The 14,537-nt window shown below is 40.8% G+C and overlaps 2 protein-coding genes across 2 annotated transcripts; both read right to left on the bottom strand.

The window, feature by feature from the left end:
- Positions 1-266: 266 nt before the first annotated feature.
- LOC105398829 (myrosinase 1-like) lies at positions 267-5,674 on the bottom strand. Its single transcript, XM_048630495.1, has 7 exons — positions 5,536-5,674; positions 3,839-3,957; positions 2,532-3,202; positions 1,897-2,112; positions 1,514-1,612; positions 809-1,068; positions 267-440 (listed from the first exon to the last, which is right to left on the bottom strand). The coding sequence occupies exons 1-7, from the start codon at positions 5,571-5,573 to the stop codon at positions 290-292; spliced, it is 1,554 nt and encodes a 517-aa protein (XP_048486452.1). The 5' UTR covers positions 5,574-5,674; the 3' UTR covers positions 267-289.
- A 1,769-nt stretch (positions 5,675-7,443) lies between these two features.
- LOC105398827 lies at positions 7,444-14,499 on the bottom strand. The gene is made up of 7 exons (XM_038111608.2): positions 14,244-14,499; positions 13,692-13,882; positions 11,589-11,737; positions 10,810-10,955; positions 9,992-10,245; positions 9,516-9,680; positions 7,444-7,784 (listed from the first exon to the last, which is right to left on the bottom strand). Exons 1-7 carry the CDS (start codon positions 14,437-14,439, stop codon positions 7,536-7,538), a joined length of 1,350 nt encoding a protein of 449 aa, XP_037967536.2. The 5' UTR covers positions 14,440-14,499; the 3' UTR covers positions 7,444-7,535.
- Positions 14,500-14,537: the final 38 nt, after the last annotated feature.

Raw genomic sequence — 14,537 nt, 5'->3', positions numbered from 1 at the left:
GCTTCGGACAATAACCGTCTGTCCTTGACGCGGACCTCTCTCTTCTTCTTCATTCGATGCGATTAACTAGTATATTGCTGGCTCCTGTTAAGGATGGAGAGATAATGATAAGGAGCACTGCTCTTATCTGCAAATACCTAACTCAGTCTAGGCCTTTGTAAAACCAGCTTTGCAGATGGTGGTAAGTGCCTCCAGGCAGGTCATGCCGGGCCTTTGGACCTGCATGTTATAGGATCTTCAACTTAGCCATGAAAACAAAACAAACATTTCTTTTCAACAGTTTATTTCCCTAATCAATGGACATGGTCCTGCCGGCGGGGTCGTACTCGTGGTCGATGTGTCTGTGTGTCACGATGTGTTTGTACACGAACGCCGAGTGCTTCGCGGTCCGCGGCCGCGCCGGATCCGTGAAGTCTACGTCGTAAAGGCCGAAGCGGCGTCTGTAGGGGAAATAAAAGTTGTAGAAGTTTCTGATCGTCTTGATATCGTTCTGTTTGCTTTTACAGAGCTAACTAGTTACTTTTAGACAAGAGTTGGCAAAAGGAATAAGGATCAGCAGCTATGACTGCCCAGGAGTGATAAGACGGCGACGTCACGTAAGCAAGCAGCAAAGAACAGTTGAGATTTAACTAATATTGTAAGTAAGTACCTTTGCGAACAGGCAAAATAACGAGGGACACCCTCCAGCCTGCTGAGCAGACCTCAAAATGGTAATCAGCAATTAGAGATCAGAAGGCCGACAACTTGGGACACCAACCCATCCTTGAAGCAAACACTCACGTGTAAATTAAATCCAATAACTACTTACGTGTAGCCTGAAAGCCACTCAAAATTATCCATCAAACTCCAAGCGTAGAACCCTTTGATTGGGATCCCCTCATCGATAGCGTTGAGCACACTCTCCAGGTTATTCCTGTATGCAGTGACTCGGTACGTGTCGTTCAGGCCTGGACCGGTCGGGACCCCGCTCTCTGTGATGTAGTAGCGGGTTGTATACCGGCAGGACAGCTGGGACAGCACGTGGTACAGGTTGTTGGGGCCTTGCTGTAACAGGAGGTTCAATTTTAGCTGTCAATCAATCAATCAAATGTCGGTCAATCGCGGAACAGTTAGAATAGGGGAAAGTATGAATGAATGGGGATAAAAGAGGATGAGTAGACCGTCAGGTTGCGATTAAATTGCTCAGTTATGAAGTTAATAGAATCCCGTGCAATGAAGAATAAATAAATAAATAAATAAATAAATCCCAGTTGGAACTTGTACAGCATCTAACTATAGTTAGTTATCAAGATCGAATAAATAATTAAACATAAGATATGGAAGAATGTAACATTAAGGGTCTGTTCCACAATGTCTGGTTAGTGGCTACCTGACGGATAAAATACATGCTGTCACTTTCTGTTATTATTTTTTAGACAGTGACAGCATGTATTTTATCCGACAGGTAGCGACTAACCAGACATTGTGGAACAGGGGCTAACTCTGCTCTCATAAACACTAGGTAACTACTCACCGGCATAATTCCAAACTCAGAGACAGTCCAGCCCTCTTCGTCATCAGGCACTGACGTCCCCACATTTGCGTCGTCATACGTCGATGGCACTGCATGCTCCTGAAATAGATAGAAAGTAAATAAGTAATAAGTACCTAAGTAATATTTTAGACACTGGGGATATTTTAGAAAATGACTCAGCTTTAACCCTATATGCCTAGATCATACCTACTCCATTTCAGGAGGAACCCTGGACTTACTGGCAGAAATACATTAATTAATGAAAGGAATTTAGTTCGTAACAGAGAAAGCGTGACACCGTGCGTGTTGCGAGGTTTCTCCGCGCCGATGCCCGGTTTTTTTAGTAACTATTTAAGTAAACTGACGCTATAGGTATTAGGTACCTTGAGGAACTTGCTGGCCGATACCCGATTGCTAACATAATGGTTGACCCCCAAGAAGTCTCCAGTCCCGTGGATATACTCCGCCTCCTCGCGACTAAGGGGCGGCAGGCGGGACCGCGGGAACCCCTGGGAGAGACTCTTGTTCAGGATGCGTTCAGAGAACTCTGCTGGCCAGCCACGGCTGTCGCTGAAGATTGGGTCCGTGTAGAGAGCCCACTGCGGATGAAAAGAGATGGATTGAATGCTTTTTGTAGTGGGTTTGTTTGGCTGAGTAACATGAAGGTAAAGGAATATGTGTTCCCAGTGTGGAAATGATTAAGTACCTAATCTTTTACACGTATATGTAACTATGAGCCTTACTTTAGGTAGGTACATAAGTAAATTAACTTTAGGTCATAGCATTTAATGAATTTCGTACTTATTGATTTATGTTAGTTATAGTATTGATTTATGTTAGCGGAGGCCCATCTGCAAATTAATGATAAGTATATTATAAATTATACATGTACTTATAGGTAATAAACGCGACATCTGAATAAATAAACTTCTGCTTCGAGAATATAGATTGCACTTCCTCATGGTAAACTATGGAAAATCATTGACTAGGTAAAATTTCAACTTAGATATGTACTTACATCAAACTGCCTCTGCAACTCTGTAGCGAACTCGTCTTCATTCGTATCAGTGTGAGGCGAATACCAGGGCACATCCACGGCCAGCCCCACCTGTCCCCCTTGCTTCGACCTGAACTCTTCATTGTACAGGTGGTACGCTCTGGCATTGGCCAGCAAGATCGTCTTAGCACAGATGTAGTCCGCCACCCCACCAGCGTTCAACTGCGGCGCCAGTCTAGTGCTCCCATAACCAAACAGGCAAATCTGCTTTGGCTCATTTATCGTGATCCAGAATTTTACCCGGTCGCCGAAAAGCTCAAATACCACTCTCGCGTAGTCTTCAAACCAGTCCACAAACAGAGGGTTGGTTAACCCTCCCAGCTGCTGTAGATTCTGTGGGACGTCCCAGTGGAAGATTGTGACTAGAGGTGTGATGTTGTACTTTAGTAATTCATCGATGAACTTCGAGTAGTATTCGACGCCAGCTGGGTTGACTTTGTTGGTGAAGCCAGTCGGTAGCAGTCTGGTCCAGGATATAGATAACCGGTAGGATTGGACACCCAGCTCTCTGAGCATCTCCACATCTCTGAGGTAGTGGTGGTAGGAGTCAGCCGCTATATCTCCATTGCTCTGGTCGCTGATGCTGTCAGGATAAGTGTGGGTGTGGTAGTCCCAGAGGCTTGGAGTTTTTCCTAGAAATATACGTTTATCTTTAAGTGTTGTTTTGCTATAAGTAAGTAGTTGCCTATAAGATATTTGGTGTTTTCTTAGGCCTTCTTGAAGTGTGTGAGATAACAGTTGTTTGTTTAGATAGTAAGTAGTGCTAAAGTAGTTAGATATATGATGTGCGTATTTCACTCAAGTTCAAGGCTAGTATAACTATCTACAAAGATAAAAATGTTCTCCACTGGTGGTAATCTGACTAATGGCACCTACATATACTTATGCATGCTGTTCCTAATTCCACTGTTATGATGAACCTGACGTGCTAAAGCTTCTTTTTTATCTCTCTTCAGCACATTGCACGCATCCTATACTTAGTTACCTAGGTACCTACCCATTTTTGTCGCAGCATGCATGCGTAAAATTTTCCGCAATCGTTCGTGATTCACAAAAGGATTCTCCTCAGGTGACGGATCGCCAGTCCCTATAAACGTCCACACCCTGGGCAGTCATCATACTTTCCCCACGGTGACGAACCCTTGCTATCTTGTCACCGACAAAAGTACACAAGAGTCAAGGTCAAGACACAATGCTGATTTGCTGCGCTAATGCATTTTTGACGCTCTGGACCTTTTTTTTTGCTATTAATATTAATTCAGACTGACCATCGACGTCCCAGGCGCCCTCTGTCTGGTATGCCGAGGTGGCGGCTCCGAAAATGAAGTCCTGAGGGAACTCCCGTCGCCTCCCTTCCACGAAGGAGCCATGGCAGCTCAGGATCAGACTGGAGTGAAATAAATTAATTGTTACTTACTTGATATTAATTTATATAAGTAAGTAGTTACCTAGTTAAGTACCTACCTAACTAATACCTCGCTGGCTCGCGACCTATCGCGTGAGTATAAAATAGAGTAGGTACCTAGGTAAGTACCTACTTACAACGAAAAGCGGGTGGCTCGCTTGCGAGTCACCTCTAACTACTTACCCCTTTGGGGTTTACAGTCGTGAGCATATTATTATATTTATTATGTAAATAGGAACTTAGGAAGCATGTAGGAAGGTAAGTAGGTACTTATTAAATTAGCATTTCACCTTCATTCATACCCGCAACACTCGAGTCAGTTGTTCTATTCTATGCCTACAACGATGGATGGATTATCCAGGAGTGGATAATTATAATTTGAACAGCTGTTTTTATTGACCAAGTGAAAAAAATCTGATTCTTACAAGATTTCAGTGTTGGTTCCATAATCAGTTGTTGAGTTCATTCACCTGCCTTCAGGAAGTTCATTGATTCAATTCCAACCAACTTACTTTTAGATAAGTATACTTAAGTATCCTCGCTAACCTTAAATGGCTCAATTGGATTACTTACCGTCCAATTAAGTACATTATATACTTAAGTGCATAGTGTGTACTTTACTACTTACCAAAATTAAAGGGACTTTAACTTTTTTTAAAGTCGTCATTGGTAGGGTAGGTAAGTACCTACTTTTTGCCAACGATATTGTAAGTATCTATCTAACTATAAGTACCTACCTACCTAGATATAAAATAATCACAACTGATAAAGTGATAATAACATTGTTAATTAACGTTTTTTTTATAAGTAAATCAGTCTTCTCTTGTAACGATGATGTGGATAATTTTACTTAGTATCAGTACATCAGTAGTGTACACAAAACAACTTTTTAAATTTCGTAAAAAAAAACTACCCCCTTAAGTAGGTATAACCATAGAATAACAAGTAAGTACAGTAGTACTAGTACTCGTTATTCTATTATGGTATAACTACTTAGGTAGGTACTTACTTACATACTTGGTAAAATTCACTTCTCCAAGTAAGTTTCTATGGAATTGTAGATCAAAAGTTTTTCAGGATGACCTCCTGTCCTGAGTAAATTACTCTCACCCCATTTTACTTTCCTTAAGTACTACTTTTTCAACACGGTAGTAAACATTTACTTACATAATTAAACCAGTCATTAATTACTAGCTATTCCCGCGCGCTTCGCTTCGCCTTAAAAAGTTTTCCCGTGGGAATTCCGGGATAAAAAGTAGCCTATGTTCTTTCCCAGGGTCTAGACCGTATGTATACGAAATTTCATTCAAATCCGTTCAGTAGTTTTGGCATGAAAGAGTAACAGACAGACAGACAGACAGACAGTTACTTTCGCATTTATAATATTAGTTAGGAAGAGTAAGTACTTGACTTAAGACTTAATTAAAATACCTTCTAACGACCGTCGTCGTATCCAAAGACCGACCCGTTAATAGGAACGTGTAGGTATGTAGGTAAGTACCTAAGTAAATAGGTAACTTAAAATTAATGTTAAAACTAGTTATAATTAAATTAACTTGCCTTAGGCTTAAGACCACAATCACATTTCCACTTTTCATGATTTAACTAGGTATTTTATATTTTTTTAGCAGAGAACATTTGGTGTTTTAATTTGGATGTTTACCGAGCGACTGGTTCGCCAATATTATTGTAACAGTTTTATCACACATACAACAAAACGTATTAGTAGGTACGTAAGTGTACGTAACATCTATCTAAATACCTACGTTGGGTACAAAACTACCTCCAATAATGTTATCATTTATCAGTTGGATTTAAGAAATTTATTGTTGTTTGGGAGTTCGTAAGTAACCTATAAAGTTACCTTTACTTAGCATTAGTAATTAGATCGGAAGTTATTTTTTAAGCAGGTAGGTTAATTAGGTACAGGCTGGTTCATAGAAACCTGACCATCCCTTAGGTAGAACTGTCATTCTCAGAGGGGTCAGGTTTATTTAAGTACGCCAGTGTCCCTAAAATCTTGACATAGTACTTATAGCTATTGGTTGGTAAGTATGGGTACTGTATAAATTAAGTATTAATTACGTAGTTAGATAATAAGCATGCGTCTATCATCTTATTTAAACTCATCGTCATCATCATCAGCGATCAATCGTTTGCAAATTCTCCCTTGGGTTGGAAGCACTCTGTATATTCATACTAGGGTTTCGTTCCCGTGTTCCCGGGAATTCCCGTTCCCGGGAATTCCCGGGAAATATGTCATTCCCGAAGCCGGGAAAAAAAATTATCATTCCCGGGAATTCCCGGGTATTAATTTTTCATCGATTCTATGCTATATTTTCATCTTTATTTATCTGTTTCTCCTACCTAAAACCAAAGAAAATATCAGCTTTTACATATGTGACCAAAGAGTATGTTAAAGCTAACGGTAGTGTGACGCCTGTCATATTTTTTACCCGACTTCCGAAGAAGGAGGGTAATGTTTTTCGATTGTATGTATGTATGTATGTTTGTCTGTTTCTTTTTCCCTCCTGTAGCCTAAACGGCTTGATAGATTTTGATGTATGAGGTATCGTTAGAAGCGTTACATTAAAATGTACATAGCGTTCTAGAGGACATAACGTTGATGATCGAAAAAATAATATTTTTGCAACTATGCCGTGTGGGGTATCAAATGAATGGGCTTGATTTGCACATTACAAAAATATGCATATAGTAGGTATTTAAATAACAACACCAAAATTTAGAAACAATTAAGAAAAATCTTTACAATTAAGAAAAACAAATGATTTTGCATGTAAAACAAATCATTATAATTTTGGTTGTTAATTTATCTGACTGTTGCTTTTTTTCTACCTATACGAGTAATAAAAGTAAGAGTTGTAAAAGTATATTTGATTTAATTGTTAGTGTTTTAATATCCGAAAATAGCAAAAACTAGCATTTAAAATAAATTCCCGTTTCCCGGGAACAGAAAAAGGTCGGGAAAAACGAAACCCTAATTCATACCCACCTACATCAGTATGTGTTTATGAAGGTACTTACCTAGATAAAGGTACTTTTTATGTCTCCATTAAGTACTTAAGTACTTCTTGCACACTGCCTGCAATTAAATAAGGTATAAGTAATTAGGTAATTACCTACCTAAGTACTTATAATAATTTATCGGCGCCAAGATAAGATACTCGCTCACCAGGAAACAGCTGATAAAACTCACGGCCTGACAGCTGTGACAGCATCACTGTAGTGCCTATTACATGAAGTCTTCTCGTTAGAGAAGTAACTACTTATATTCCTTGTATCAGACCCCACTCAAAGCTGTCTTATCATTATACCTACAACATGTAGGTACCTAAGTATCTACCTAGTTGCGCGTGGATTATTTTAATGCTTATCATGTTTATTTCTACATAAGTGCCTTCCTAACTCTAAATAGGCACCAGGTGAATAAATAAAACAATACCAAACTTATTTGTAGAAATATAATTCTTTACACACCCACTTCTCTACCCAAACACTTCAACTTACACTCTAAACTTCACTTCACCTTCAACTCCACTTCAAGCCAACAGCCCATTAACCTTGAACGAAGGTAAATGCTTGACCACCTTCCTGAAGTCAGCAAGAGTGCAGCAGAAGCTGTAGCCCAGATCCACACGATCAGGCCTCCACTTCAGCCAGTTGAAGGCCGAGTTGTTGCGACACCGGTCCTTGCAGAAGGTCAGGGATCGGGCCTCGGAGTCGGTGATGTAAGGGTTGTTGATGCCCACGAACGCTGTGCCGATCTGGCGTTTCTCGTCCACTACAACCTGGGGAAGTAGATTTGGTGTTATTTAGGTCAGCAGAGTAATGTAAAGGGCCTTTTTGGGTGTCGTATCACCGGTTTCCTCAAACCTATGCGTCTGTCGCAATCAGCGAGTGATGCTGATCTGACTAGTAACCCAACAAACATTTTACCCTCAGTTACAGCTATTTTTATAACTTTAACCTGTATAACTGCGTTATAATTATCTCAGTTCTAACATAAAGCGGTAAAGATGAGTTAAAAAATGAAATTAGTGTTAACAGCAGGTTTAAGTGTTAAAATGGTATTAGTCAAAGCAATTATAATTAAGATGTTATAGGTTTAAACTGTTTCTAGAACCTAAAGCTATACAAGAGTGCTCACTGACACCTGTTAACACTTATGGTTGTTAAGTGGTTTCCTTTAGGTAATACTCATATAAATCTTTAGGTGTCATATTGACTTTAGGCTGCAGGAATTGGTTATAAAAGAGATTTTGTCAAGAGTGCAGTAAGACAAGATTCTTACAGTGTTGGAAAACTCAACAATGCAGTTTTAATCTTTAAGGTTCACTTAACTTACGCTTATTGCGTTAGGCAAGTAGACTGTAAAAGTAACGGTGTTAAGCAAGACTGTGCGGATCGACTAAGACTGCATAATACCCTTGGCTAAGGGTGTTCTATTTCAAAAAGTGTAATAGATGACTTAGGTGAGCCTATATGTCTTAAATGTAAGTTCGCCATTTGCATTGGCGACCTAACCTATAAATTGCTGGGATAAACAATATTTTGCTTTAAAATACTTACTTATTTATGTGAATTTTGTCATTCCAGTCATGTCAATCGATTTATGAAACTAATGGACATACAGCAAGGATACAAAAAAATAAAAAATTGAGTCGTCTATTTTATATTTACTTATGTTTCATTTGAAATCCTTAATAAATTCGGAGCGCATTAAAATTGAGGTGGGAAATATGGTATAGTACATTACAGTAAAATTACAATGGCATATTATTTTCAATTCACAAAACATGTTAAGTCAATTTAATATATTATATTTACTGTTATTTAGTATTAATCAATGCTGTCACTCTAATACTGTCGCGTATGATTGCTGTTGACACTATTATTTTCAAAGACATACAACTTGTATGGTAAAATTGTATTCGAAAAACGGTAACATACTCACTTAACCCTTTTTTACCAAACAAATAAGAGTCAGGGAGTCAAATAACCACTCTACAACTACAACTATACCGGTAAAAGTTCTAGCTGAGAGGGATTAAACGCTCTTCAATAATAACTTTAGCACTTCAATGACACCGTACTACAGGCTTTCTATAACTTAAAAACTTCAATGACACCGTTTTACAGACTTTCTAAAGCCTTTACTCTCAAAATCGTGGGCCTCTTTCGTGGTTATAAGTGAGTTAGAGCACTCTCCTACACTCTTATACAGCTATGTCTTAACACTTTAATTTTCGAATGGAACCATTATACAAGTTATATGAGAGTTTTTTTAACGCTACGATGTTAGTTGGGAATTCTTCAATCATTCGACCGCGCTGACCAACCCTAGTCTAACTATCTAGTTATCGTATTTGCCACTGCTAAATATAAAATATGGGGTATGCGAGGTGGTGGCGCATCTAGGGGTCCGCAACATCCCTAACTAACTACGAACATAGCTGACTAACTTTCCAAACATCTCTTAAGCTGATGACATTAAATTCCAAGGAATTGCTTCATCTTACCTTGTAGAAGTAAAGGGGCACAGGCAGTTTGTAGTTGTTGTTCTTGTCCCTGTAGAGGTACAGGTCCACTGGGCGATTGTTCTTGTCCCGCAGGTAGCTGATGCCGTAGGTTCCCGTGTAGACCATCGTGTTGTAGCCAGCAGCGCCGATACGGAACCTCAGTTCCTGTTGCAGAGTGGTAAGGTTTAAAATCATTTGATTTGTGAAAGTAGGAGAGGGAGTGTTTTTGATTGTGATGATTTTGAAAAGGGTGAGGGTAAGTAAGGTAAGGCATGACGTATCACTGATCCTTATAATTCAGATTAGTCTCCGACTGACGCTAATCTGCCTGGTCAATACATTCGCCACGGTGACACACCCTAGTCTAGCTCTAGTGTTTGTTACCGACAGATTACTCTATTTCGATGATTATGAATAATCTGTTACATTTAACTGTCCAGCCTTGAACTTTGGCCCAATCTTCAGACCCAACTTACCTGTTCAAGGGTGTTCCAGTTTCCACTGTTAAAAGCCTGCCACTGAGGAGCAGCGTTGATGAAATAGAATGTAGTCCTCTGCCCAGTGGCCAGGGTGAAGTCTGTCTTCGCAGTCAGATGCCCTCGGTTCAGGAAGTGGACATTCGTGATGTATTTGTTGGTCAGGTCCTGGCCGATTAGGTTGGCGATCTCTTTCTTCTGGGTCGCTTGCCTGTAGTAGTTGTTGATGTCGACACCAGGGTAGAAGCTGCCGGCTGGTGGAAGGAGGATTATTGAGATTGGTTATTGAAACTTTTGCATTGAAGCATCAGCGTTTAGATTGTTTTTCGGGGTTCCACGTTTGCGCTTGTCTATATTTAGATACGATACCTATCAGCCGTTACAGGCTATCGTGACATAACGTTACAGCTTTCACCATCTTTATCTACTCATTCGTAACAAACATTATTGTATGAAAGTGGATATGACAATCCTCCAAGACTGGAGGGATTAACAGTAATCTCCAGTTTGACACAGTCATACGTTATCTTATCTATTTTGTAAGACCTGCATGTTTTTAAACAAATACCTACCTATTTGCCATTACTGGAATGCATCCTTATAAGCTCCAATAATCATGATCATCAGGCTGGCTGCTTAATGCTGGACACAGGCGTCTCCTAAGTAGCGCCGCAACACTCTGTCCTCGGCCTTCCACATCCAGCCACTATCATCTACGGTCGTCATTCCAGCGGACTGAAGTGCGTAATATTCTACCAAAACATATTAGTACTATCCACGTAACATCTCCTAGATTCCAGGTGGAAGCTAGAACTTACCCATCCAGCTGGGTCTGTCGACACCGACCTGCGAGACTGCGTGCTCTGGGCCCTGCTCGTACCAAACGTATAGCACCTCGAGTCTCGCCTGGTCGAAACACGAGTAGTACAGCGGGTGGAACTTGTTGTTCACGTTATAACCGACCCTGGGAACGACAAAATAAGTTATTACTTAGCCCCAATTTCCACATTTGATCCATACTCGGTTAGGTCATAACCATAAGGGATTAGTTCATCAATTAGGTATACGTCATCTCCATATTAAATTCTTGACAGATGTGTCAAAAGTCAACAACTAATCCCTGGTTATGATCTAACCGAGTATGGCGAAATTGGGTCAACCTAAGAATCATTGATCAAAATTGTGGAATGCTGGATAGTGCTAACCTCGACTCTTCTGTAGATGACAAATGCATTATTATTATGCAAGGCAAGGCAATCGACTCGAGTGGTCATTAGCGATGGCTTACCTAAGTGGACGTGTAAATTGATCTAATTTAAATTGTCAATGACATCAAATGCTACTAGAGAAGTTACATAATTCCCAAACATGATAGTTACCTACGAGTCCGTAGGACTCTGATGACTCTGATGAGTAAACTTAGAATCTCCCTGACACGAACCAAGGATCAAAGCCGGGTACCGCCAAGCTACTTAACAAGACTTATCAGTCAGGTTCTTATCTGTTATCCCAATTTAGCTCAGCTCAGCTCAGCTAGGTAGGTAACTACCTATAGCTCGGTTAGCAGCTAAAGCATCATCAGCAGTCCTCTTCCTACCTGATGACCAAGTTGTTCCCGTAGCAGCGGTCGTTAGTGGCGAGGGCGTCGTGGAAGGCGTGTCCGGAGCAGGTGAGGCCGCCGAACTGCCCGCGGCCGCTCAGCCAGCCCGAGCCTGAGATGGACGTGCCACCCTCACACTTGGCTGTCTGGAATAAGAATAGAATAACTAGAATACTTATTCTTTATTTTGCACCACGAAAGAAAACATTATAATATAGGTATATTATGATAACTTATAAATGAAATAGTAACTACAAAAAGGCGGTCTTATTGCTTAAAGCAATTTCTACCAGACAACCTTTTGATGAAAGAGTCAATTTTAACATAATTAGTTAGTAAGGTGGAGTTTTGGCTATCAGGTATAGGTTACTATAGGTTCTTATTGGTTAGGAAGGAGTACACCTACGTAGATTGAGAATCTCAGATCAGGTTGTTGTTAAACTCCATGTCTACCGTGATCTGAGGAGTAGATTCTCTGATATCTACTCAACTGCCTATTTGCTTATCGAGAGCCAGCGTCTGGACACCAATATTTTTTTTATAAGCAATGAGGACAAAGTTAAATTTATTAAGCTGAAATGTACGTTGGTCTGCAAACATTTCAGAGCAGAAAATTTCAGTATGTATGTAAGGTACCTATGTTCGTGTAAACAAGGCGTTCTTATTTAATTAAGTACCTACAACGATCCCACGTACCTACTTAAGTCGGTAAATAATTACTTTAATTATCTAAATCAGAGTGCAAAAGTTATTTTTGGCTTTCATGCAGTGTGCATTCACCCGTAGGTAGTCTCTAATCTGCTTAATGTATTTTGCACACAATGATATAAACAAGAAAGGTACGATAACCCTTATAAGCTGATAAGATGCTAATTAATTTGGAAGGCTTGGCATGTTTTCGTCACCCGTTTAGTATACCTACTTAAATTTAATGTGTAGGTACGTAATTATTAATTAATTCATTATCTACTTAACTGTTATAGGTAGTAAGTCTACTTTACTGTTAACACGACAGATGAGACAAAAAAAAATATTTGGGAAGAACTGATAAAAGTACTTAACTAGGTAAGTAGGTACCTAAGTATTTTCATTTTGTTTTGTATATACTTAGTTAGTTACATGCAATTTTATATTAATGCTTCTCGTCAGCACAGCGCGGAATCGGATGTAACTTATGGTTCCGCCCAAAGATGACAAAACTAATAGCCCCCATTAAGTATTCAGGTTTATTGGGACGACCGAATGGCGTAGTGGTTAGTGACCCTGACTACTGAGCCGATGGTCCCGGGTTCGATTCCCGGCTGGGGCAGATATTTGTTTAAACACAGATATTTGTTCTCGGGTCTTGGATGTGCCCGTAAAATGGCAATAGGCCCGCCCCCTATTACATTGGGACTAACATAACACTCTGGCGAAAAGTGGGTGCAGCAATGCACCTCTGCCTACCCCGCAAGGGAGTACATTAGTACAAGGCGTGAGTGCGTGTGTGTGTGTGTGTGTGTTTATTGGGTCTGATTCTTAGATAAGTTAAGACCACGTCTGAACACAACGCAAAGCAACTTCTACCCACCCCCACCCTGCAAGTAGCAGTCTGCTGTCACTGTGAAAGGAGTCAGATTTCTTTGCCCCAGACAGAGAAATCTGAATCTCCCAGAAGCATTGTCACTATGAGAGGAGGGTCAGGTTTCTCTGCACATGACCGTACAAGGCGCGATTATGGAATGTGTAGGTAACTTTGTTGATTAACATCTTGCACAGACGGAAGACTTTTTTATATAAAATAATACCGATCTAGATCTCTTATAAGTAAGTAATAAATTGTATCGAGTAACCACAATACTAAAATAACAAGACTAAAATCCTACGTAATTTACAAGAGATCTGAATCAGCGGATAAATAAAAGTCTCTGGAACTAAAGTCCCTCGCTAGCACTACAGCGCACAAGTCCCTAATCTGCACAGAAAGGTTAACTACTCGTATTATACTGGCGAAAATAGCCACGTTTAACACAACAAGATGAAGAGTCGTGGCTCGCGCAGCAGCAGCAGCGCTCCGATACTTTGCTTTTCGCCACAAATAGTGACCCCTTAGGTACTCACAGCAGTAGCCACAGTCTTGGACAAGTTGGGGTGTCTGATAGTGCGCCCCGACCCCACGCAGGCCACCACCACACTCTCGCCCGAGTTGAGGCGCACGCGGCCGTTGTTGCCGGAGGGCGCGATGTAGCGGCCCCCGCGCAGGTAGACAGGTTGGGGCTGACCGAAGTCCTGGTTCACGTGGAGGGAGCAACCTGGAAGTTAATGGTTTGGTTTAAATAGATATCAGTCTTCCAGGCTTGTTCTAGAGACATAGTTATAGCCAATAAGTTATAAGATGTGGTAGAAGTCTTCTTGATAGCGTGTCAGCCACTGACTGCTGCAGGTGGGCTGGTTATTGGGCTGGCATTTTGATTGATAAGTCACTCAGGTCAGGGAAGCTACTTGGCACACCTATAAGGTTTAAGGCTGGCTCCACATTTGTAGCATTTCCGTGTATCGAATCGAATATCCGTTATTATATTATTGTATCGTTTAGTCCCATCACCTCTTTGGCAACCACCTGTAGTTAGCTAGGTACTTACCCGTAGTTGCTAATGAAGAAAACACACTTACCACTGCGCACTTCGGCATCACGGAACACGGTCCCATTGGCCACCCTCCTCTCTTGTTCCACGGCCAGCCACTGGTCCAGGTAGTCCTCAAACTCCTCAGGACCCAACAGCAGAGCCAGGTCACTGGGGTGAGGCAGGTCAGCCGGCAACGACCATGCCACCAGAACCAAGGCAGCCAGCAGACAAGGACGCAGCATCTTCTGTCTTTGTTACACAACGACGGTCCTTCCACCACCGTCGAACTGCTTGTAAACTAGCCCCCATTCTTATACCTAATAAATAACCAATTAGTAAT

This window comes from Plutella xylostella, chromosome 26, assembly GCF_932276165.1.
Source record: "Plutella xylostella chromosome 26, ilPluXylo3.1, whole genome shotgun sequence".
Classification (NCBI taxonomy): domain Eukaryota; kingdom Metazoa; phylum Arthropoda; class Insecta; order Lepidoptera; family Plutellidae; genus Plutella; species Plutella xylostella.
The sequence above is the reverse complement of the archived record's forward strand: the minus strand, read 5'-3'. Positions and strand labels throughout refer to the sequence as shown.

Coding starts and splice junctions, on each gene's coding strand:
- LOC105398827 (XM_038111608.2), bottom strand. CDS start 14,439: ATGCTGCGTCCTTGTCTGCTGGCTGCCTTGGTTCTGGTGGCATGGTCG. Junction 9,681..9,991: donor ACTGGAACACCCTTGAACAG/GTAAGTTGGGTC, acceptor ACTCTGCAACAG/GAACTGAGGTTCCGTATCGG. Junction 7,785..9,515: donor TGCCCCTTTACTTCTACAAG/GTAAGATGAAGC, acceptor CTACTTCCCCAG/GTTGTAGTGGACGAGAAACG.
- LOC105398829 (XM_048630495.1), bottom strand. CDS start 5,573: ATGAAAAGTGGAAATGTGATTGTGGTCTTAAGCCTAAG. Junction 1,613..1,896: donor CGGCCAGCAAGTTCCTCAAG/GTACCTAATACC, acceptor TATCTATTTCAG/GAGCATGCAGTGCCATCGAC. Junction 1,069..1,513: donor CTGAGTTTGGAATTATGCCG/GTGAGTAGTTAC, acceptor ATTGATTGACAG/CTAAAATTGAACCTCCTGTT.